The 22652-nt window shown below is 38.9% G+C and overlaps 2 protein-coding genes across 2 annotated transcripts; both read right to left on the bottom strand.

Annotated features, from left to right (window-relative positions):
• Window positions 1-1522: 1522 nt before the first annotated feature.
• Window positions 1523-6748, bottom strand: LOC121718906 (zinc finger protein 665-like). Its single transcript, XM_042104340.1, has 3 exons — window positions 6611-6748; window positions 3750-4070; window positions 1523-3213 (listed from the first exon to the last, which is right to left on the bottom strand). The coding sequence occupies exon 3, from the start codon at window positions 3188-3190 to the stop codon at window positions 1676-1678; it is 1515 nt and encodes a 504-aa protein (XP_041960274.1). The 5' UTR covers window positions 3191-3213; window positions 3750-4070; window positions 6611-6748; the 3' UTR covers window positions 1523-1675.
• Window positions 6749-7791: 1043 nt separating this feature from the next.
• Window positions 7792-21468, bottom strand: LOC121718846 (zinc finger protein 431-like). The gene is made up of 3 exons (XM_042104179.1): window positions 21263-21468; window positions 11112-11432; window positions 7792-10243 (listed from the first exon to the last, which is right to left on the bottom strand). Exons 2-3 carry the CDS (start codon window positions 11389-11391, stop codon window positions 8343-8345), a joined length of 2181 nt encoding a protein of 726 aa, XP_041960113.1. The 5' UTR covers window positions 11392-11432; window positions 21263-21468; the 3' UTR covers window positions 7792-8342.
• Between the last annotated feature and the right edge of the window lie 1184 nt (window positions 21469-22652).

Here is a 22652-nt window from a genome sequence, read left to right as displayed (position 1 = left end):
ACCCAACCATTGGTCATGCTTTTGAAGATCCCCTGCGATTCTGCTATAAGAGAGCATCCAATCTGAGATCTGTTATTTCTTCCTGCACCAAGTCTGCTACACTTTTCTTTCAAAATCCCAGACGGTAATTTCAAATGCTTTAATTGTATAGTATGCAATTGCATGCTTACTGAGAAATCGTTTACACATCCAAGGATGTTCAAAGTAAAAGGCAGAATTACATGCTTAACCTCTTTTGTTGTGTATTTATTGACGTGTCCTGGGTTATTTTATGTGGGTAAAACAAAACATGAATTAAAAACTAGAATTTGAGAACATAAGTATACCATTAGAAAGAATGAAGAAAGGTTGTCAGTTGCAAGGCATTTCAGCACTGCAGGCCATAATGCCAATTCACTTATGGCTCCTACACACAGTTGCGTGCGTTGCAGAGCTGGAGACGCATTCCATTCGTTTTACATAAGCTTACATCATCCGTTGCAGAACTGAATTGTAGGTCCGTTGCGTCGCGTTTCTCCCGTCGCTCGCGTTGAGAAGTTCAGCTGTGGCTGCACCGACAGACGGCACCGGCCAATCAAGCCCATCGACGGACGGCACCAACCAATCAAATTCATTTGCATAGCTACCGTCGGGAACACCCACTGGCATGCGTTGACGGAACGCAACTGTGTGTAGAAGCCCTTAGGTGAATCTTGAAATCTGTGATTTATTTTGGCAGAGAGAATGTGCAAGACTGAGCAGCATATTATGTATCACTATGTGGTACATCTAGTTCATTTTAACTATTGTATTGTTATACTTTGTAAGCCGCTTTCGACAAAAGCATCTACTAAACTCAATAAACATATATTTATATAACTTATAACTTAGGAACAACATTTTTTATTTTCACTGTAGCCTACAGCTTTGAGACTGGCATATATTCAACTTGACTTAAAGCAAAAACATTTATTGACACTTATTTACATTGTTATATAAAAATGCATAGTGATAGTCTACAAACATTGATGTCTTTCCCCTCTTGTGTAGTTTCTTTGTGCAAACCATAAGGTTATAACACTCAATTAAATGATATTGGCAAACAACAAAAGTAATTCATGTATAATTTCATGGATAAAGCAAAAACATTTCTTGTCACATATGTACACTTATAGAATGTGAAAACAGAATGTCCCCTGAGTCCATACACTTATAGAATGTGAAAACAGAATGTCCCCAGAGTTCATACACTTATAGAATGTGAAATCAGAATGTCCCCAGAGTTCATACACTTATAGATGTGTTACTTAGTTGAAATCCTCACAGTCAGTACATTTATAAAGCTTCTCTCCAGTGCCACCCTTAGAAAAATGTGAATATAACAACCTGGTGTTTCAAATTAACTAATTATATGTTAGCATATATATGTTGAATATGAAGTCATGACACTGACTCCTACCCAGGGACTACCGGTTTAAATTAGCCTCTGTGCTACAATCTGGCTCAGCAATACCCTGTGTGTGTCCATTTAATAATAAATAAATAAAACAAATTTAATTGTTAAAACTAACAAACCTTATAAATGTTTTCCCCCACTGAGTACATTAATGAAAACAATCTCCATTGTGTCTTAGCATTTGGTCTTAGATTAATTTCTTGTGCACTGTCACCTAGTGAAAAATGTGAGCTTACTCATTTATTGAGTAGCGCCACCTAGCGGGAGATTTAAAATGTACACATTTGGTATTTGACGTTTACTGCTTTCCAGTTGTTGTTTCTTACCAGTGTGCATCATTAGCACGTGGCTACTAAGATTTGCCGATTGTGCAAAAGCTTTTCCACACTGGTCACATTTATGAGGTTTCTCTCCGGTGTGTACTAGCATATGTGTTTTAAGATAATAAGCTTGTGCGAAAGCTTTTCCACACTGTTCACATTTGTGAGGCTTCTCTCCAGTATGTAGAAACATGTGAGTTTTAATATTTGTAACGACTATTCCACACAGCACACATTCACTTCTCCCCTGATCCTTCTCTTCCCCAGAGTGTGTACGCATATGGTTTTTAAGACTCCTAATGTACGAATACGATTTTCCACACTGGACGCATTCATGAGGTTTCTCTCCAGTGTGAGTAAGCATGTGGTTTTTCAGATTTGAGGACTTTAGAAATATTTTTCCACACTGGGCACACAAATGAGACTTCTCTTCGGTGTGTATTCGCATGTGGCTTTTGAGAAGTGATATGTGTACAAAACCTTTTCCACACCGGTCACATTTATGAGGTTTTTCGTCACTATGTGGAAGTGTATGGTGTTTATGCTCTGTTGATGTTGTTGTTGTTGTTGTTTTTTCACACAGGCGGCATTCATGGGAATTCACTCCGTTGTGTATCAGCATGTGAAGTTTAACTTCTGTGGACGTTGGAAAAACTTTTCCACACTGGGTACACGTATGTGTTGTAAGCATGTGGCGTTGAAGATAATTGGATGTTCTAAATGTTTTTTCACACAGCTTGCATTCAAGTTCTGTGGACATTGGAGAAATGTTTCCACACTGGGTACATGTAAGCATGTGGCGTTCAAGATCTTCGGATGTTCTAAATGCTCTTCCACACTGGACACACTTTTCTCCGCCGTGTAAAAGCATGTGGTGTTTCAGATATTCAAAACGCGCAAATGTTTTTCCACACTGGACACATATATGAGAGTCCTCTCCAGTGTGTGTAAACATGTGGCGCTTAACAGCTTGCGATAATCTAAAAGCTTTTCCACACTGGGTACATTTGAAAGGCTTCTCTCCTGTGTGACGCATCATGTGGGTTTCAAGATTTGAAGAGTTCTGAAATGCTTTTCCACACTGGATACATTTATGAGGCTTCTCTCCAGTGTGGAGCATCATGTGGGTTTTAAGATTTGAAGGGTTCGAAAATGCTTTTCCACACTGGGCACATTTAGGATTCCTTATGTTAGCATGTATAAGCATGTGGCATTTAAGACTTCTGGCTGTCTTAAGTATCTTTTCACAATAAGAACATGTATGCTGTTTTTTGCTTGAGTTCTGCTTTTCATTCACCCTTACTAAGTGCATCTTCTGGTGTTTCTTGAGTTCTTTCAGGGCTGTGAAACTCGTCCTGCAGACTGTGCAGTGGTGCAGCCTTCCTTGCAGCTGCAGATTGAGTTCATCATTCTGTCCATGGATCTTCTGTTGCATTACATGTGGGTGTTCTGATACACCTGGAAGAGTAACCATAGAGACTCAAAGAATTAGAATGACAGACAGATATTCTACCTCCAGCAATTCATTATGTAAGGGATAATGGACGACACGGTGGTCTGTTGGCAGAAATGAATGCAGTCGAGGTTGTAAAACGCCTCCGATGTGCATTCATCCCTGGAGTCCATTATCCCGCTTATTCCACTGTTGCCACTTGTGTTGTGTTCATTTCCTGTTATAATTTAAAGGCTTTAATCGCTAAAACTGTCTTGTTTTAGAACTACTTTTTTCTGACAGATGGGTCATGGTTGAAGAAACGTTGAAGCAGCTACAGGTCTACTACACGTTAGCTAAGTCTTCATTACATCTGGCAACCCAGAAGAGGCTCGCGTCTGGTAGTCTTGAGAACTTTTACCAGTGTTTTGATTTTGGCCTACAGAGCGTTCGGTAACAATCCTACAAATCGCACCTTTGAGAAAGATGAAGGAATTTAGGAAAGTGATTATCATTTATATTTGACACAACATATGAGGGATTTATGTCTGAAATGACTTACGTTCCTGCAGACAATCGTACTCTTGTAGATGCTCATCCTCGTCTTCGACCTTCACCTAAATCTTCGCTGTTGTCTGTAGTGGTTCACTGTAAATAATATTGTAGTCGGATAAGTCCGTTTCAGTTTTACAGTTAAGCTCTGCAAAGGGCTTTTCTTCTTGGTCTTGTTCATCTTCGCATGGAATCATATGGCCATAGTCCTCCTCCTCCTCTACGTCTTCTTTCAACGTCACTCTCAGGTCCATCTGCTGGGGTTCAGCAAAGAGCAGTCCAAGATCCATGTTCCAGATGGATTTAGGATGATCCCATCCAGAGTTATAACCTGTTACACAGGGAGTAGAATTATTATTTTTTAAAAATCTTCTCATTTTAAGAGCAAAGAATTTGATTAGAAAAATTAGTTTTAGATAAAATTTAGATTAGATTAGGGGTGGGCGATATGGACAAAAAATAATATTTCGATATTTTTTGTGATTTTGACAATAACGATAATTAGTCAATATCCTTTAAAAGAAATTTGTAAAAGTCTGAGTGACTTTACAGCTCATTATTTATGAACAGCATCAATACAATAATAACAAATAACCTAACCTGTGACTTTTTAACCAAATCAACCAATGCAATGTCACTCTATGACACATTTCCAATTCTGCCCCCACTTGTGTGTGTGGCAATGACATGGTCTAGCCAGCATTAGAGAAGATGAATAGCCCTAACAGTTTCCCAAGAGAAAGTCTGAAGCTGAAGTTCCCTTAAAAAAACTTTTCTTAGGATTCACTGTAAAACTAAGCAGACCAACAGAGTACATCTCAGTCATTTCCTTCGAGGTTTTGTTTAAGAGAAATCATGTAGGCTAACATTCCAAGTTACAGAATAGAAATCCCATAGAGATGCTAACGGTTAGCATAATCGATATTAGAGCGAACTTCAGTCCATTTACAAAAGGGTTAGGTTAGGCCTACATGAGAAGAGTTCTTTGTTTACAACTGACTATTAAAATACTTAAAGGCTAATGTTTTCTCTCCATATAATACCATATAGGGAAAAACGTGACTCATCAATGCTAGGCTTACTTGAACAGAAGTAGCCGCACAAAATCCCAAGTAGCCTAGTCTACCTCTCGCTGCACAAAACAAACATTAGGCATGTGTGTGACAATGTGGACCCACTAGTAGTGATCATGTGACACTTGCTCTGCTGCAGCCAGGGGCTTTTCTGCATAGGCTACACCTCCTGGATTTAGTGAATGTATGGGGTTTCAATGTGTGTTTTCGAGTGTGTTTTCCCCATAAGTAGGCCTACTTTAAATACTCGATAACGTAAATTTGCACATTGTTAAAACAACAATCACGATATTATCGCAGACGATATATATCGCCCACCCCTAGATTAGATTAAACTAAAGATGATCTCATCCAGAGTTATACCCTGTAGTTACATAAGGAATAGAACAGTGATATTCAATCGGGGTTCCGCGACCCCTAGGGTACTGCAGGGGGTCCGCCAAATTATTTTATCTGAAGCATTTTTTTTCCTCTTCAGAAAAATTAAAAACATCCTATAGGCTACATAAACATAAACAGAACGTAGATAAGATGATTTGTATTTGTTTATAAAATATCATATAGGCTATAATATAGGGCATGTGATGATGTGGGGTTATTTTAATTCCAAAGGCCAAGGGAACTTTATCAGGATGTATAGTAGGCCTACCTAGATGTTATGGTTATGGTTATGGATTTAGCAGACACCTTTGTCCAAATAAGCGACATAAATACAAAACAACATAATAATATTTATAATTATATTATAAATGTTATTATAAGAAGGAGAATAGTTATAATAAACAATAATATCAATTCAATCAATAGCCTAATAAAAATAAGCAAAAATAATAAAAATAAGCAACAATAACATGCTAAGACTACATTAAAAATAATATCAATAATAAACAATAATGCCAAATTAATTAACAGCCTAATGAAAATAAAACAATATTATACAAACCATAACACATAAGCGCTTAAACAACTAAGTACATGTTGAATAGGAATGTCTTTAGACCCCTCTTAAACGACCCAAAACTACCACAGGAACGGAGAGCACTGGGCAACTCATTCCACCAACATGGAACCACTGTTTTTATGACTGGTCGACATAACAGACGCTCATCAGAAGACCGCAGTGGGCGGTTGGGGATGTAAGGCTTGATTATTGAAAAAAAAAATAATAACTAGGAGCAGATCCAGTAAGTGTCCTATAGGCCAAAGTGAGAGATTTGAATTGAATTCTGGCTACTATAGGGAGCCAATGGAGAGTAACTAGGAGAGGAGTTACGTCCTCTTTGGCTGATTGAAGACAAGGCCTGCTCCAGCATTCAGAATCAGCTGTAATGATCTTATTACACAAGCGGGTAAACCAGCTAATGGTGAATTAGGCCTACAATAGTCCAGCTTAGAGATGACCATGGTCTGAACAAGAAGTTGTGTGGAATCTTGTGTCAGATAAGGTCTGATCTTCCTAATGTTGTAAAGCATAAACCGACATGATTTTGCAATAGAAGCTACATGCTCAGAGAATTAAGTCGGTCATCAATTACAACGCCCAAGTTACGTGCCGATCTAGTTGGGGTCTAGTTGGATGTATTGACTGTTGTTTTAAAGATGTAACAGGACTAAAGTCCATACGGAGGCAACATGCATCCTGATTTCATTGAAAGGAAGCTATCAGGGGCATTTTTTTGTTTATCTCCCGAAACCTTATTCATTTCTTACGAATGAAAACGTCTAACGTTAACAATGTTAATCGAACGCATACAAAATAACAATAACACTAGTGACAAGATGTTAATTCGCAGCCTACCCCAATCAAGTTTGCTGGTCCACAAACTGCGTTGTTAATCTGATGGTTTGACAAGACGTGAATAGCGTTAATCACAGAAAAATGTAGGATTTCAAAACCAACATTGCCAGTAAAAAAACTTCCTGCCACTGAATGAATTTGCTCGCAGTTGGCAGACAATAAACAACTATGTCATACTGCCACCTCCCGGAATGGAGTATGCTGCAGGAATTTAAAATAATCACCCAAAGCCCTTGGGCACATTATCAAATTATTATTTGGGGCCAAGCAACGAAGTCCATTGGCAGGCCATAGAACATAAAAGGTTGTGCAATTTGGCATACTGATTTGGGACAATCCCATGATTAATTTGTATGAAGTTTCATGTTGGCACTGAACACTCTAGTGCCACCAACTTGTCAAAGTTGGACATGCATTTACAGTCGTAACTTTTGCCTGATTTTCAAAAATTAGGTATCCTAGGACCAAGCCGAGTTCAACGTACTGTCCGCCAAAATCGTGTCCCTGTGACAGCCAATCAAAATTAGCGGAGTTCTCAATGTCTCGTTTTAAATGTCAGGGCCCTCTGAAGTCTACCAATGAAGTGTGGAGATACATTGAGCCTCCTAAATGGGTGTAAAACAGTGATTTATTTGCATGGCTAGCCCGATGCTGAAGCACCACTATTGAAAAAGCGGTTGGTAGCATCGGCTAACTAGCGCCAGATTTTGGAGTGCAGGGGACAAGCCGAGATGGGCTATGAGACATACGTTCACACTCGGTATCATGTTTCAATACACTTTAGGTCAATATCACACCGGAATTCTCCTTTAAAATAATGTTTCCAAAATTGTTTCAGTGGTTCAGCAACTCATAACAGGGTGAACTACATTCGCTTCACAACCTTCTACCTGCTATAACCGCACTATGCAAGTTTGCCAGATCGGGTACCGAACCTGTAGTTCGATAGAATAAGACATAAGAACCTACAAATTTTACTTGTTTCTGATGTCGCAATACATCATACTTTCACAAAATCATGCAACATACTCTACCTTGTCTGTGGACATCGTTATTTCCAAAGCCGGTGCTGGATGGTTGAAAATGCATCAGCCAAATGTAATGTAATAACTAAAGCAAAATTACATTTCTTGAAACTTATCTACACTTAACCTTCACAAAAATACTGATTGTCCACAAACATTGTTTCCCCCTCATGTTTATTATCCTTGTGCAAAACATAGGGTACCGTCAACACTTAATTAAATGATGTTGGCAAACACAAACAAAACTAAATCATGAAAGGCTCATCACATATCTTTTTTTCAACTCAACTACAACAAAAACACTTATTTACGCTTACATTTTCTAAACATTGACGTTATTTCCCCTTGTGCATTTTTACTTCTGTGTGTTTTACAATAATGTTAAATACAATCACTCTAATCCCCAGTATGTCATAACCAGAGTTCGTAGATGCAAATATCAGCATTCATGACATCACTTCCTGCCCAGGGACTACAGATGTAAATTAATCTGGCTCGGTTATAGACTGCGCATTGTCCACGTTAAATAAACATACAACATAAAACAAAAATACAGAAAAGGACGATTTTTTATTTTATTTATTTAGACCCACAGCCCTTGTAAGAAATGTTCCACACCAACTACATGAAAGAAGTCTTCATTGTGCCCTAACGTTTGTTCTTACTCATTTGCAGTGTAGCGCCACCTAGTGAGAGAAATAAATATACTAATCTGGTGTTTTAAATTGACTGCGTTTCAGCCCATCATGACTCATTAATGGTGTAGCACCACCTAGTGGGAAATTGAAAATGTAAATATTTGGTGTTTGACGTTGAGCATTTTCTAGTTGTTGTTTCTTACCAGTGTGCATCATTAGCACGTGGCTACTAAGATTTGCCGATTGTGCAAAAGCTTTTCCACAATGGTCACATTTATGAGGTCTCTCTCCGGTGTGTACTAGCCTATGTGTTTTAAGAGATCGAGCTCGTGCAAAAGCTTTTCCACACTGTTCACATTTATGAGGCTTCTCTCCAGTATGTGTAAGCATGTGATTTCTAAGTTCTGCAGCTACCGTAAAAGCTTTTCCACACTGTTCACATTTGTGAGGCCTCTCTCCAGTATGTAGAAGCATGTGTTGTTTAAGGCTGCGGGCTGCTGCAAAATATTTTTCACACTGGAGACATTTATGAGGCTTTTCTGCAGTATGTTCAAGCATGTGGTCTTTAAGATCTGAGGATTTAGCAAAAGCTTTTCCACACTGGCCACATGTATGAGGCTTCTCTCCAGTGTGTTCAAGCATGTGGTCTTGAAGTTGAGTGGATGTTGTAAATGCTCTTTCACACTGGGTACATGTATGAGGCTTCTCTCCAGCATGTACCAGGTGTTGAAGATTAAAAATGTAAATATTTGGTGTTTGACGTTCACTGCTTTCCACTTGTGGCTTCTTACCAGTGTGCATCATTAGTATGTGGCTATTAAGATTTCCCGATTGTGCAAAAGCTTTCCCACAATGGTTACATTTATGAGGTCTCTCTCTGGTGTGTATTAGCATGTGGGTTTTAAGATGTGAATTTTGAACAAAAGCTCTTCCACACTGGACACATTTATGAGGCTTCTCCCCAGTGTGTGTTAGAATATGGTTTTTAAGACTTTTAAAAAATGAAAAAGCTTTTCCACACTGGACACATTCGTGAGGCTTCTCTCCTGTGTGTGTTCGCATATGGGTTTTAAGATTTGAAATGAATGAAAATGATTTCCCACACTGGTCACATGTATGTGGCTTCTCACCAGTGTGAGTAAGCATGTGGACTTTCAGATACGCAAACTGTCTAAATGTTTTTCCACACTGGGCACACAAATGAGACTTCTCTTCGGTGTGTATTCGCATGTGGCTTTTAAGAAGTGACATTTGTGAGAAACATTTGCCACACTGGTCACATTTATGAGGCTTCTCTCCGGTGTGTATTGGCATATGGGCATTAAGAGCTGATATTTCTGAGAAGGCTTTTCCACACTCGACACATTGGTGAGCCATCTCTCCACTATGTGTACGCATGTGATGTTTAAGATTTGAGGATCTTGTAAACGACTTTCCACACTGGTCACATTTATGAGGCTTCTCTCCAGTGTGTAGAATCACATGGGTGTTAAGACTCTGCTTTTGTATAAACCCTTTTCCACACTGAATACATTTATGAGGCTTCTCACCAGTATGTACCATGACATGGGTTTTAAGAGTTGAAATTTGTGAAAAACGCCTTCCACACTGGTCACATTTATGAGGCTTCTCTCCACTATGTATTCTCATATGGTTGTTAAGACTTGTCTTTAGTGTAAAGCGATTCCCACACTGAATACATGTATAAGGCTTCTCCCCAGTGTGTGTAAGCATGTGACGTCTAAGATTTCTGGTGGTCGTACATATCTTCTTGCAATCTGCACATTGATGCCACCTTTTTCCACTGTGCAGCTTTTCATTCACTGAGTGTGTTTGCTGGTGTTTCTTGAGTTCTCTCAGGGTCGTGAAGCTCTTCTTGCAGACCGTGCAGTGGTGCAGCCTTCCTTCAAGTTGCAGGTTGAGTTCATCATTCTGTCCATGGATCTTCTGTTGCAGGCAGTCTGGGACACCTGGAAGAGTTACCATAGAAACTTGAAATACCAGATGCAGAATGTCTTTCTTTCATTTCAATATGACCCAATTAGCAAATATTTAGCTTGAAATGGCATTTTAAAAGTATTCATAGTTAAAAAGTTATTATTGTGAACATTTAGGCCTATATTTGTTACAATAAGATATTTATTTGGGTTAAAAATGAATAAACACTAAAATATTGTTGTTAGATGAGCATTTAAACTGCAAATTGCAGGTTACATTTTTCACATTTTTCAGCCTACTAATATTTAACAGGTTGCACCACACAAATAGTTTCGGTCAACAATATCGCAAAAACCACGGGCACAATTTCTGCAAAACTTGGTGGAAAGGTGGGGCAGACAATTTTGCAACAATAGCGAAAAAATGATACATTTGTGCGTAGGGCATTAAAAAAAAAGGTTTGGTTCTTGTTGGTTGTCGGTTAGTTGTTTTTTTTCCCCCCCAGTGGCAGTAAGGGATAGGTAGAAAATCAGTCCGAGGTTTTTTGAGACCGTTGCGACCTAAAATGCCTGGATGGAAGTTACGGTGTTTTTAGCTGTTACATATGTAGGCTAAAGTCATTTTGTGGGAAGTTTATTATTTTGTTTTGGCAAGTAGCCGTGTAATAAGCGGGATAGTGTATAAAACGCTGGTCATTATTGGGAAAATTAGTCCCTTCAGGGCGGAACAAGACCCCTCCGTTGCGCGTCGGGGTCCGGTTCGCCCTGTCGGGACTTATTTTCCCAATAATGACCGGCATTCTATACATTATCCCTTACGTAATGGAAGATAAAGGAAAGTTTATATACCGTTTGTATTTGATATGATTAATACGACGGATGTGTATCTGAAATTACTTACATTCCTGCAGACAATCGTATTCCTGTAGATGCTCGTCCTCGTTTTCGACCTTCACCTCAATCTCCGCTGTTGTCTGTAGTGATTCACTGTAAATAATATTGTAGTCGGATAAGTCCGTTTCAGTTTTACAGTTAAGCTCTGCAAAGGGCTTTTCTTCTTGGTCTTGTTCATCTTCGCATGGAATCATATGGCCATAGTCCTCCTCCTCCTCTACGTCTTCTTTCAACGTCACTCTCAGGTCCATCTGCTGGGGTTCAGCAAAGAGCAGTCCGAGATCCATGTTCCAGATGGACTCAGGATGATCTCATCCAGAGTTATAACCTGTTACACAGGGAATAGAATTATTATTTTTTAAAATCTTCTCATTTTAATAGATACATATTTAGATAGATTCAACTTTATTGTCATTGTGCAGAGTACAAGTAGAGAGACAAATAAATGCAGTTAGTGTCTAACTAGAAATGCAAATAAGCAGAAAAGGGCCATGTCAACAGATAGATAGTGCAGTATAAACCGCATGACATATAGTCACTATGCAGTGTAGACCTACTGTTTCCCCCTACAATGTATTCCGCAGCGGCACAGCGCCGCCACTGGATTTTGAGCGCCATCGCAAACACGACACGACATTTACTTGCACACTGTAAAACCACAACAGCCAGCAATGCCACCTAAAAAAGTTTCAGGCGATGACAAGCACGGTGACAAGCCTGCATAATGTACATTTTGAAGTAGCCTTGGCCACGACCACATATTTGCGGAGTTTCACAGCTGAGAAATAGACAAAAATAGTAGGTTACATTTCAGCACTCCATGAAAATATGCAGAAGGGGTCACCTGTGTTTTTCAGCTAGTTAATCTAATGGCCAATATACCACTATATCTTCCTTTTTCAGGACTATCTGGGCCACCTATATCTAGGAAAGGCTATATTGTGACATTTGCATATGTCTTATGTCAGGCTTTGGGTGTGTTCGAAACGGGAGACAGCTGCCTACTGCCTCCCTCCCTACATAGAGAGCTGTCTCACTAGACATGACTTTGGATTAAATGCATCTTTTAAAAACGAGCGTAGCACTCTAGAATCTTTGGTTAACACTACGGTATGACGTTAGCAAAGGCCTGACGTTAAACTAAATTAGCTTACGTAAGATAGCAGGCTAACGGTATAAATTAGTTTCACGGCCGGCAGATATATCAGACCAGACGCTATTAATGGTTACAACAATGGCATAATCAGATAGTAAATTGTTTATTTCTCATCTCTACAAATCTAAGCAAAATAAGGTCACACACAAATGACATTTTGAACAGATTCAGCAGCCATTACCGATGTCATCCGCCATGTTTGTTTACCTTTCACAGCTGTTTCAGACGTTGCCCCAAGGGATTATGGGTAGGAGGGAGCATGACGTGTGCATCGATGCTGCCTCCAAAAATGACGTTATTTGGGAACTCTAAGAAGGCAGCAGAATTTCTAAGAATTTGTTTCGAACCGCACTTGCTGCCTTGCTCCCCAGTTAGATATCTTAAAAGGCAGCAACTTTACCCGTTTCGAACACACCCAATATATCAAGAAATAATCATTTGTGTCTTATTATTATTTTTCAAGTTCAAGTTGGGTTTATTGTCATATGTATAGTAGGCCTACAATACAATGCAATGCATTTTGCTCCATCTCTCACATGCAGTATAACAGACAAGGAAACATACAACAGACAAAAACAGACATAAAGTGCTTAGTGCAAGACAGAAAGTGCATCCGTTTTCTTCATATCTTTGCAGTAAATTCACTAGGAAGCATGCCAGTCAAAATATGTAATCATCATTTCTGGAATCTGGCAATATAAGAATCATGATGGTGGGATACCCCAGCAAAATATTAGTAAAACCTACTGTTAGAACTAAACATGGTGAAGCAGCTTTTAGCTGCTATGTGGCTCAGCTCTGGAAACAACTTTCGGATGACATCAAAAAGGCCCCAACTGTAGCCAGTTTTAAATCTAGACTTAAGATCAAACTGTTCTCAGATGCTTTCTGCTAACTGCGCCGAGTTACAAATTCTGAATCTGCCTTGATAATTATTCTACCTTGTCTTTTATTACTTTTTTTTACTACTTTTGCCTTTGTTTTTGCTTATTAATTATTCTTTATTTTTAAATGGTTTTACCTTATGTGTTGTTTTCTTTTTATTATGATCTTTGCCTTTTGAACTATTCTATATTGCCCTTCTATGCTTTTATTTGTTATTTATTTGTGTTTATGTAAAGCATATTGAATGACATCTGTGTATGAAATGCGCTTTATAAACTTGACTTGACAAAACAATGTACAAAAATGTACTGACAGTTTACTTTAGAATATGTTACAATTTCGGCCTAAAGTTGGACACTGCATACATTTGTTGCAATTTCAAAAACAGGATTGAACCGCTTATTCTACAGTGTCTTTATCCCCATATTTGGTAAGGCCTGCTGGTTAAGATATGGTTTGTCATGCACTGAGTGACGAATCCACAATGTCTTCAATGTGTTTATGAGCAGGCACAATGTCTTTATGAGCAGGCAATGGTAGTCTGAGCGCGATCCAGGATCCAGATCCGGCCGCCTTGTTTTCTCGATCGATTCGCTCGACGTGCACACATACAAATCTTTTTGCTCCTATTATATCACCTAGCCAGGAGCAAAAGTATTGTCACTCGTAGAAGCAGATTCGAGCACTTGTATCAATTGACTTGTAGTCGTGCAAGAAAATCAAAGCGATCTGTAGAATTTTATTAATGAGAAATTATTTCACAGATGCACAACTTCGGATGCATTAGTTCACATTTGGGTTTACAAATGCACGAATGTTGTGCATGTTCTCAGATTATGAAACACGGATGTGCAAATGTGTTTCGCACCAACTGCGCTGCAACGATTGGAGCAAAAGTGTTGAGTGCATGACTCTTGAAAGTTGTGACTCACAGGATAGGATTTGTGTACCTGTAAAAAGGATTTGTGAACCCGTAGCCCCTATTTTGTGTTAACAAGATATAAAACTTGTCTTGACAAAGATGTACAACTTCAACTTTACTGTTACACATTTATGACTTTAGTGTGCACATGCAAAATCTGCAGTTAAATGTGCTCGCCACTTTTGCACCCAATATACCTTCATATAACCTCCGTAATTTCCACTATTCATTCTCTATGGCGAGTCTTAACAATTCATATGTAATAGTCTTTTTGTCCACTGGTGGTTGTTTTGGCGCTGTTTCACGTTTGCCATCGAAACGGAATGAAATGTATAGGCCTACCTGCAAACAATGTAAGAGGCCTACGCTGACTGCATCAGTACTCAAAGTATTCTACAAGTTTATCAATTAATTGTTAATAACAAACTAACTTCTATTCAAGTCATATTTCTGGGACTTTCCGGGATAATTATTACAGTGCATGAAAACGCACTGTTCTGTTATCCGAAGTCTTCTTCTTCTTCTTCTTCTTCTTCTTCCCACCAAATTTCTGCGTCTAATTCAGCTTTAACCGTTTAACGTAGAAACTTCGTTCAAACTTTGTAACGTAGGTCTTGAAAAGGACACGTGGGGAATGTATTTTTCACTTTTGTAAACTTTATACTTTTTGAGATATTAATAAAAAACAAGCTTATTTTTCCCCATAGACTTAACATGGGGTGATGACATCACAATGGGCTAATTAACTTGATTTGCACCTGTATCAACTTCCAGCTGCTCACTACTAGGACCCATCAAAGGGCCAGTTAAACTGATTGCACCTGTATCAACTGCTTTCGACTTAACTAGCCCAACTCTCTCGGTGTCTCTCCATTCTACAAGGATATAAGGCACATTCCATCCAACTTTCTATCCATTCATCCTCTTCAAACCATTCACTCATCCACCCATTAAACTATCCACCAACATCCATTAAACAATCTGCCTATCAACATCCATTTAACTTTCTGTCTATCAACATCCATTACACTATCTAAATTCAACTTTTAAACTACAGTATATACTCTGTCTCAGGCTTTAAGCATACAATCTGGCTCTATTAAGACTACAGATTCTGTTCCTATTTCCTCTGCCCACAACTGTTTCAAAATAAATGTCCTCACTACAATAATTCACTATTAAATAATTTAACTATTTAAACTACTCAACTATTTAACTGTTTAGACATTTCAACTGTCAGTTGTTATCAACTATGACTCCTGCCAACTGTTTCCAAATAAAAGTTTGTTTTGCATTTTATGTTAATATACAGTATATTTATATTTTCATGCACTGGTAATTTCCTCGAAATTACATTTTCTAGTTTCTATTTTTTTTCACTCATTCAAATGTTCATACAAATTCACAAAGTTCTCATCAGGTGAGTGAAAGTGGTCATTTCAGATGTTTTTGCCAGCACTTCATAAAACTCATAGTTTGAGAACTTCAAATTATTTGTAGGATATTGCTTGTTCACAACTTGAGCTGTGCATGCAAAGACAGAGTTCAGAGTTCACACATTTTGAATAAAATACACTTTTGGGACTCCCTGCTAATACTTTTGGGACTCCCTGCTAATACTTTTGGGAATGCTATTTTTTTTAATTAGTATTATTTCATTTGAGCTACATTTTACACTGATATGGCATGATTGCAATATCAACACAGCTAACAATGGTATTAAATAGCCTATGATTAAATGTAATGGAATATTCAACTAAGGTAGACTGCTGTTGTTCACAGCACTAAGCTATTTATGGTTACTAATATACTCCGAGTCTCTGGCCCTCTCTTCGAGCCAGGCATAGTGAGCTGGCCCTCGGAAGAAAAAGTTTGGGGACCACTGGCTTAAAGCAACACCAAAGAACTTTCCCTCTGTCGCACGTACGCTATTTGTTTATCCAGCAACGGCTTTGCAAATAACAATGTCCACAGACAAGGTAGAATATGTTGCATGATTTACGAAAGTACGATGTATTGCGACATCAAACGCAAGTCAAATTTGTAGTTTCTTATGTCTCATTCCATCGAACTACAGATCCGCTACCCGATCTGGCAAACTTACATAGTGCGGTTATAGCCGATAGAGGGCTGCGAAGCGAATGCAGAAGTGCCGTTCACCCTGTTACAAGTTGATGAACCACTGAAACGATTTTGGAAACATTATTTTAAGGTACAAAAAACTCTTTGGTGTTGCTTTAAAGCCTGAGACTGGCAGTTGAGCCAGGTGGCCTGACCATCTGGCATAGGATTCTAATTGCTTAACGGCTCTAGTGTGATGTCATCAGCCTAATGTTAAGTCTATGGGGGGAATTTTAATAGTTTTTAACTAATAGTTTAAAAAGTATAAAAGTTCCAAAGTTGAAAAATACATTCCACAGATGTCCTTAGTAAGACCTACGTAACACAGTTTGAATGAAGTTTCTACGTTAAACGGTTGAGGCCGAATTGCGTGCGTTAGAAGAAGAATAATAAGAAGTTGAAGAAGAAGTAGAAGCCTAGGAAGAACAGTACAGTGCATTTTCATGCACTGTAATTATCGATTGTCTGTCAGGGAACATTTGACTTTTCAAAACCATACCCCACTAACACAAAACGTTAAGGGAACGTTCGGGAACGTTAGTGTATGGTTCCCTAAAGGTTAGTTCGAACCAAACCAAAAACTAACGGTTAGGGAACGTTCCCTAAGGGTTCTAACGTTCCCTAAACGTTAAGGGAACCAACCAACTAAAACGTTCTCCTGTGGTTGCACAGTACCTTCACACAACGTTCCCGTTTGGTTGTCTTTGGTTGTTTTTTGGTTGTTCTGAGTGCGGTTTTGAAATGTTTATTTAAATAGGCTCCATTTCAGTTTTTGAAGTAACATACAAAATGTTTGCAGTCAGATTTAGATCCACTCAAATGATTGGTCTTATAAAATCTAAGTAAGGTAAACATCGTATCAAGATAATATTTATTTTAGGCCAATATCAATTTTACTAAATAAAAAATATATACTTTTGTGCTTTTTTTACCGTATTAGGTGAATGAACTTAAAACAAGAATCTATCAATAGAACACTTTTCACAACTAAGAAAATTCACTTCTTTCATTTCACAATTCACTTCAGTTCAATCAGACAGGCTCTCCCTTACACGTAGGCCTACCCCCACGCCAGTAGGGGGAAGACAGCGCCTCTGCTTTCAGGTGATCGATTGAAGTCTTGTCCTGACTTCCGTAAACGAGCTCTGTTTGAATTCCGTGATTCTTGAACACCGCTGGAAGAAGTCTTGGAATGGATTACACTCGTCTCGAACTCGATCTCACGAAAGTAAGTGAAATATGTTACAGTTTCATGATGTAGGCCTAGTGGTTGTAATGCAAGGGTTTGAGGTTTAACCTTAAGTCCTTTCACTTGTAGGGCTTTGTTATATTCCGATTCTGCCAAGTTTGTAATTTACCAGAGCACATTGCTCGGCAAGTCACTCGGCAGCAGTGGTGTAGTCTAGTAGGCTAGTGGATACTGTATGTTGCTGGATCTAGGCTACTGTGATGTAGGCTAGTAGTTATCTGTAGTGGGTAGGCTATACTGCGATCAACCCCAAATGTATCCTAGTCTATTTTAAGTGGGTAGGCTATACTGAGATGGTGATGCTTTTTCAGTGGGTATAACCTACTGAACAGTCCTGCATATGTAGGCTACACTAGAGCCATCTTGTAACACAGTTTATCGGATAGACGATTCAAGTGAATAGACCTCTGAATTTTGCCTTCAAAAAGCTGAGATCCGGTAGCCTATCTTGCAATTTTTGCTATGGGAAAATAACATGGGGAGATAATTATTGCACTCTCCCGGGGATGAAGAAGTCTGAAATGCAGACATTTTGCTCAACACACTTTTGTCCTCTGCCTTCGAGTGGTAGGCTAACTGTTATCTTCGGTAGGCCTACGTTAAGACAGCAACAGATTTTTGCTACCCCAGACCTAACTTGCAATGTAACTTGTCATAGGTAGTTAGGTTAAATTAACACCCTGATCTCCTTATAGGCAAAGATGGCAGTTTTGGTTCCTTTTTGTAGGCGAACTTCAGAGGTCTGTTGGGAAGCATACAGGAAGGGGCGGAATGTAGGCTATACAGAGCTGCCATACTGGCTTTACAAACTAAGATCATGCATTTCTATGGATGCTGTGTCTCCCCATTAGAAATTCTCTGGGCTACAATACAAAAATCAAGTCAAAAGCTGGGCCAAATATCCAGTCAAGAAAATCTGGTTGTGTACAGGTGACTGATTGCTGCAATACTATCAATAATAGTTTTCTCTGTATGGAAATACTGCTTTGTTCTACTACTGGCTCACAAAAACTTTGTTCTCTTAACGTAGATTCATACACCAAAGCTATGGAAAAATGTCAGCGGCTGATGGACACTTCTAGCATTGAGGCGGAAGAAGATGCGAGCGTCCACAAAAGGCAGTGCAGGGTCACGTGATGGTAAGACCTCTTAAATACAGACTACATTATTTACACAATACAAATATTCTTTTTGCAATCAGTGCAGATTGTATGGTCTTTCATTTCAGATGAATCCGTTCCGCAAGCAAGAAAGCATTCCAGGATGGTGCGTGTGCCTGGAAGCCCTGTCTGTAAGTTAACATTTATACATGTATTTAAGAAACCAGTTGATTCATATTTCCTACCATGGAACTACTGACATTCATGTTTATTAACCTGGTGCATATCATGTGGCTGTTCTGATGTATTGGTCTCTTTCTGCCTTTTATTAGGTCAGCAGATGTCACTGCCTCCACCACCTGCATGTGAGTTTTTCTTTTTAGCGATTGTTTAATGTAACAGCATAGGTTTATCTTTTGCAAATGTCATGTGCAAGAAACCTACCATAAATTAACTGACCAATATTCATATTTACTTTCTTTTTAGATGAGTCAACACCACACAGGCAACCAGCTCATTGCCCAGAGCTGGATGGGTCTATTATAACGCCTGCCACTTCATCTGGGGACCCAGTTGAAGGTACAGTGTCTTTGAATTTTCCATTTCCAAGTAAATACAATTTCATGACAAGGAACTTGAGAGTAACTAACTTTACTTTTGTTGTAAACAGCACAAGTGACTCATCACACAGAGGGAGGTGGCTTGGCCATGGAGACGGAAATAAGAGGTAAGAAGATTCACTTAATTTGTTCACATATGCAAGTGTATAATGTATTTAACAACTACAACTAACACCATCCATTTTTCCATAGCAATAAGGACAACCATTACCGCATGGCACAGCGAATGGACGCATTTGAGGAGAAGATGGATGAGCTGCTCATGCTCTTAAGGAGCTCCCAGTCACCTCCCTCTGCTCCAGTCGATGACATATTGCTGTCGTCCTGCTCGACAGTCACTGAGCTGCAGGAGAGAAGGAACAAAATGCCCTCCCTCCAGGACTTGTACTCTGGGACCTAAGCGGGCAGAGACCATCACCAAAGACTCCACATATCCTGCACACACACTCTTTAACTTCCTCCCCTCTGGCAGGCGCTACAGATCCCTGCACACAAAAACAACCAGACACAAGAACAACTCTTTTCCCACTGCCGTCACTCTCCTGAACTGCAGATAAGTGGGGTCATCCCCACTTTGACCGTTCACCTGCACATTACATACTTTATCATTCCGATATGGGTCTTGCACATTACATTTGCACTATTACTTTGCACTCTACATCACACTCCATGTGTACTTATATTGGTATTATGTCTTATTTGTATAGTTGTTTTGTATAATGTGTTGGTATCTGCCACAATGTATATTGTTGTCTCTATTGTACAGTATGTCTGTCTATTTGTTGAATGTATAGAGCACCTACCAAAGTCAAATTCCTTGTGTTAGTATACTTGGGTAACATGGAGTCTGATGTTTATATATATTTTTAGACCTTTTATATTTTTTTGTATTTTGATTATTTTATATTAAAGTTATAAATCCCATCAATTTTGCCTGTTTATTAATTCCTGCAAATATATAATAATGCATTCCTGCTCATGCAGTTTAAAGTAGTTTAAAGTAATAATAAAATTGGTATGCAAAGGTTGCAACGTTAGGGGAAGGTTCCCTAAAGGTTGCAACGTTTAGGGAAGGGAACGTTCCCTAAATGTTGCTACGTTTAGGGAACGTTCCCTAAAGGTTGCAACGGTTAGGCAACGTTAGGGGAAGGTTTCTAAAGGTTGCAACGGTTAGGGGACGTTAGGGGAAGGTTCTCTAAAGGTTGCAACCTTTAGATAACGTTAGGGGAACGTTTTATATACTAACGTTCCCGGAACATTCAGCAAACTTACTCAACCAAACCGAAACTTACTGCAACCAAAACAAAACTTACTCAAAAACTAACCTTCGAACGTTCTGGGAACCATAAATTGTTAGCTGGGTAGGCCTGGTAGTCAAAGTAAACAAACGAAAATGGCAATACCATTGTCACCTAGGTTTAATGCAAGACAAAATGTTGTCACGATGTTGCTTACACGGTTAATTTATGGGTGATTTGACGAATGTTTAGAGAATTGGAGTAGCTCAAAGGTAATGCGCTGAATAGGTACATTCGGTTTGGTTCATAGGTGCGTGTATTTCTTGCAGGTTCGAATCTAGTTTAATGCTATAAAGTTTGCAAATATATAGCCTTTATTTTACATGTCTTTTGTCCGAGTTGTACTATAATGGGGTAAATATGAAATGCGACTTCAAATCCGTCTAAAACAACTTGTTTGTGAATGTTTGACAACTGCAGCTGTGGTGAGCAACACGGGCACGCACAAGGAAACCAGTAGGTGGGGAATACCAGAATAGAACACCTGCAACGCGTTTAGACATTCTGTTCAGATTAGAATGTTGGCGGTTGGTCTAACGTTAGCTAGGAGACTGCTTTGTACTTTGGTATTTTTCCCTGATAGAAGAGGCGTGGCAAGTCATATTTTAAAGATGTAACAGGCCTTAAGTCCACACGGAGACAACAAACATGCAAGTTTTACGTAAAGTAAGCGTATGGGGGCATTATTTTTAATTTCCTGAAACCCTATTCATTTTTCTTCTTACAAACGAAAAAATATAAACATGTTAATCGAACGCATACAAAATGACGGCAACGTTAATGACAAGCTCTTAACACGTAGCCTACCTCAAGCAAGACTGCTGGTCCATACACTGAGCGCTGTTAATCTGATGCTGAGGTCTTCGTCTGACAAGACGTGAATGGCGTTGATCACAGAAAAAAAACAAACAAAAGATTTCAGGACCAACATTACATCTTCACTCCTCCGTGCAAGTCTCCCTCGCAAAAAACTTCCTACCAGTAATAAAATTTCCTCGCCGTTGGCAAAGACAATAACTCCTATACGTTACTGCCACCTCCCGGAATGGAGTGTGAGTGCAGGAATTTGAAAAATCACCCAAAGCCCTTTCACGTTATGAAATTATGTGTTTGTACCTATGGTTTGTACCTTGTAAGATCCCAGATAGCAAAATCTGATTGTCAGATAGTGGACAGCTGTTGGTGTGCTGCCTAAATTTAACTTGTCATGAATATTAAGAAAAGTTAATAAAATGATATATGGAGTATATCTGAACAAATGAAAAACATTTTGGACCAATAGTGGCAAAATATTGGGCAATTTGTCTACAGCCAGCCAGCATACCGCCAGAGAACCAATGGGCAAAATGCCAGCGGACCGCCAGCTATGCCCCCAATGGACCGACAGTGGTCCACCAGCCTCTTGCTATCTGGGACTTTGTTATGAAGTCTGATTCAGCCTCTTGCTCTGGTCTGGTCAGTGAATGGTCCAAATACTGTAGGCTATTAGTCTAAAGGTAAGTGTCAATTCACATATGTCTAAACAAAATATAGATGACTAAATAACCAGACGATTGTTATTGTAGAAAAATATTGTAGAAAATTAATTTCAAATACAATTTTATGCTAAGATGAATATTTACATCATCCAGTGATCATACCTTTATCTTATAGTCAACAAATTCACCTATGAAAAACAACTGGTATGAAGGAAACCATATCAGTACACTTCTATAGCAATAAGCAAGAACATGTCATTACGCAAGCTTTTTTTTTTACTGTAAGGCTATGATGACATTACAATAGTCTCAACTCAACTAAAGCAGAACACATTTTTTAAAACTTATCTACACTTTACCTACACAAAAATACTGATTGTCCACAGACATTAATGTTTCCCCCTCTTGTTTATTTTCCTTGTGCAAAACATAGGGTACCATCAACACTCGATTAAATTATATTGGCAAACAAACAAAAGTACATCATGTTAGGCTAATCATGACTGAACCAAAAATCACACTTATATTTTCCACAAACATTGATGTTATTTCCCCTCTTATGTATTTTCAATTTTGTGTGTTTTTACGACATTGTCAAAGGTTAACTATGCAGTTTTTATTTTACTTAATTTACCTTAACTTAACAGCTTGGAATGGTGGCCGTTTCTTCCCCCTAGCGTCTGTGAGCAGAAAAAATAGCCATGGTCCGGCGAGGCCAC

The sequence above is a fragment of the Alosa sapidissima genome, chromosome 9 (genome assembly GCF_018492685.1).
Source record: "Alosa sapidissima isolate fAloSap1 chromosome 9, fAloSap1.pri, whole genome shotgun sequence".
Classification (NCBI taxonomy): Eukaryota; Metazoa; Chordata; class Actinopteri; order Clupeiformes; family Clupeidae; genus Alosa; species Alosa sapidissima.
The sequence above is the reverse complement of the archived record's forward strand: the minus strand, read 5'-3'. Positions and strand labels throughout refer to the sequence as shown.

Excerpts from the sequence above, each read along its gene's own strand:
- LOC121718846 (XM_042104179.1), bottom strand. The coding sequence starts at position 11,391 with ATGGATCTCGGACTGCTCTTTGCTGAACCCCAGCAGATGGACCTGAGA. Across the intron at positions 10,244-11,111 it reads ATACGATTGTCTGCAGGAAT|GTGTCCCAGACTGCCTGCAA; the intron begins GTAAGTAATTTC and ends TAACTCTTCCAG.
- LOC121718906 (XM_042104340.1), bottom strand. The coding sequence starts at position 3,190 with ATGCAACAGAAGATCCATGGACAGAATGATGAACTCAATCTGCAGCTG.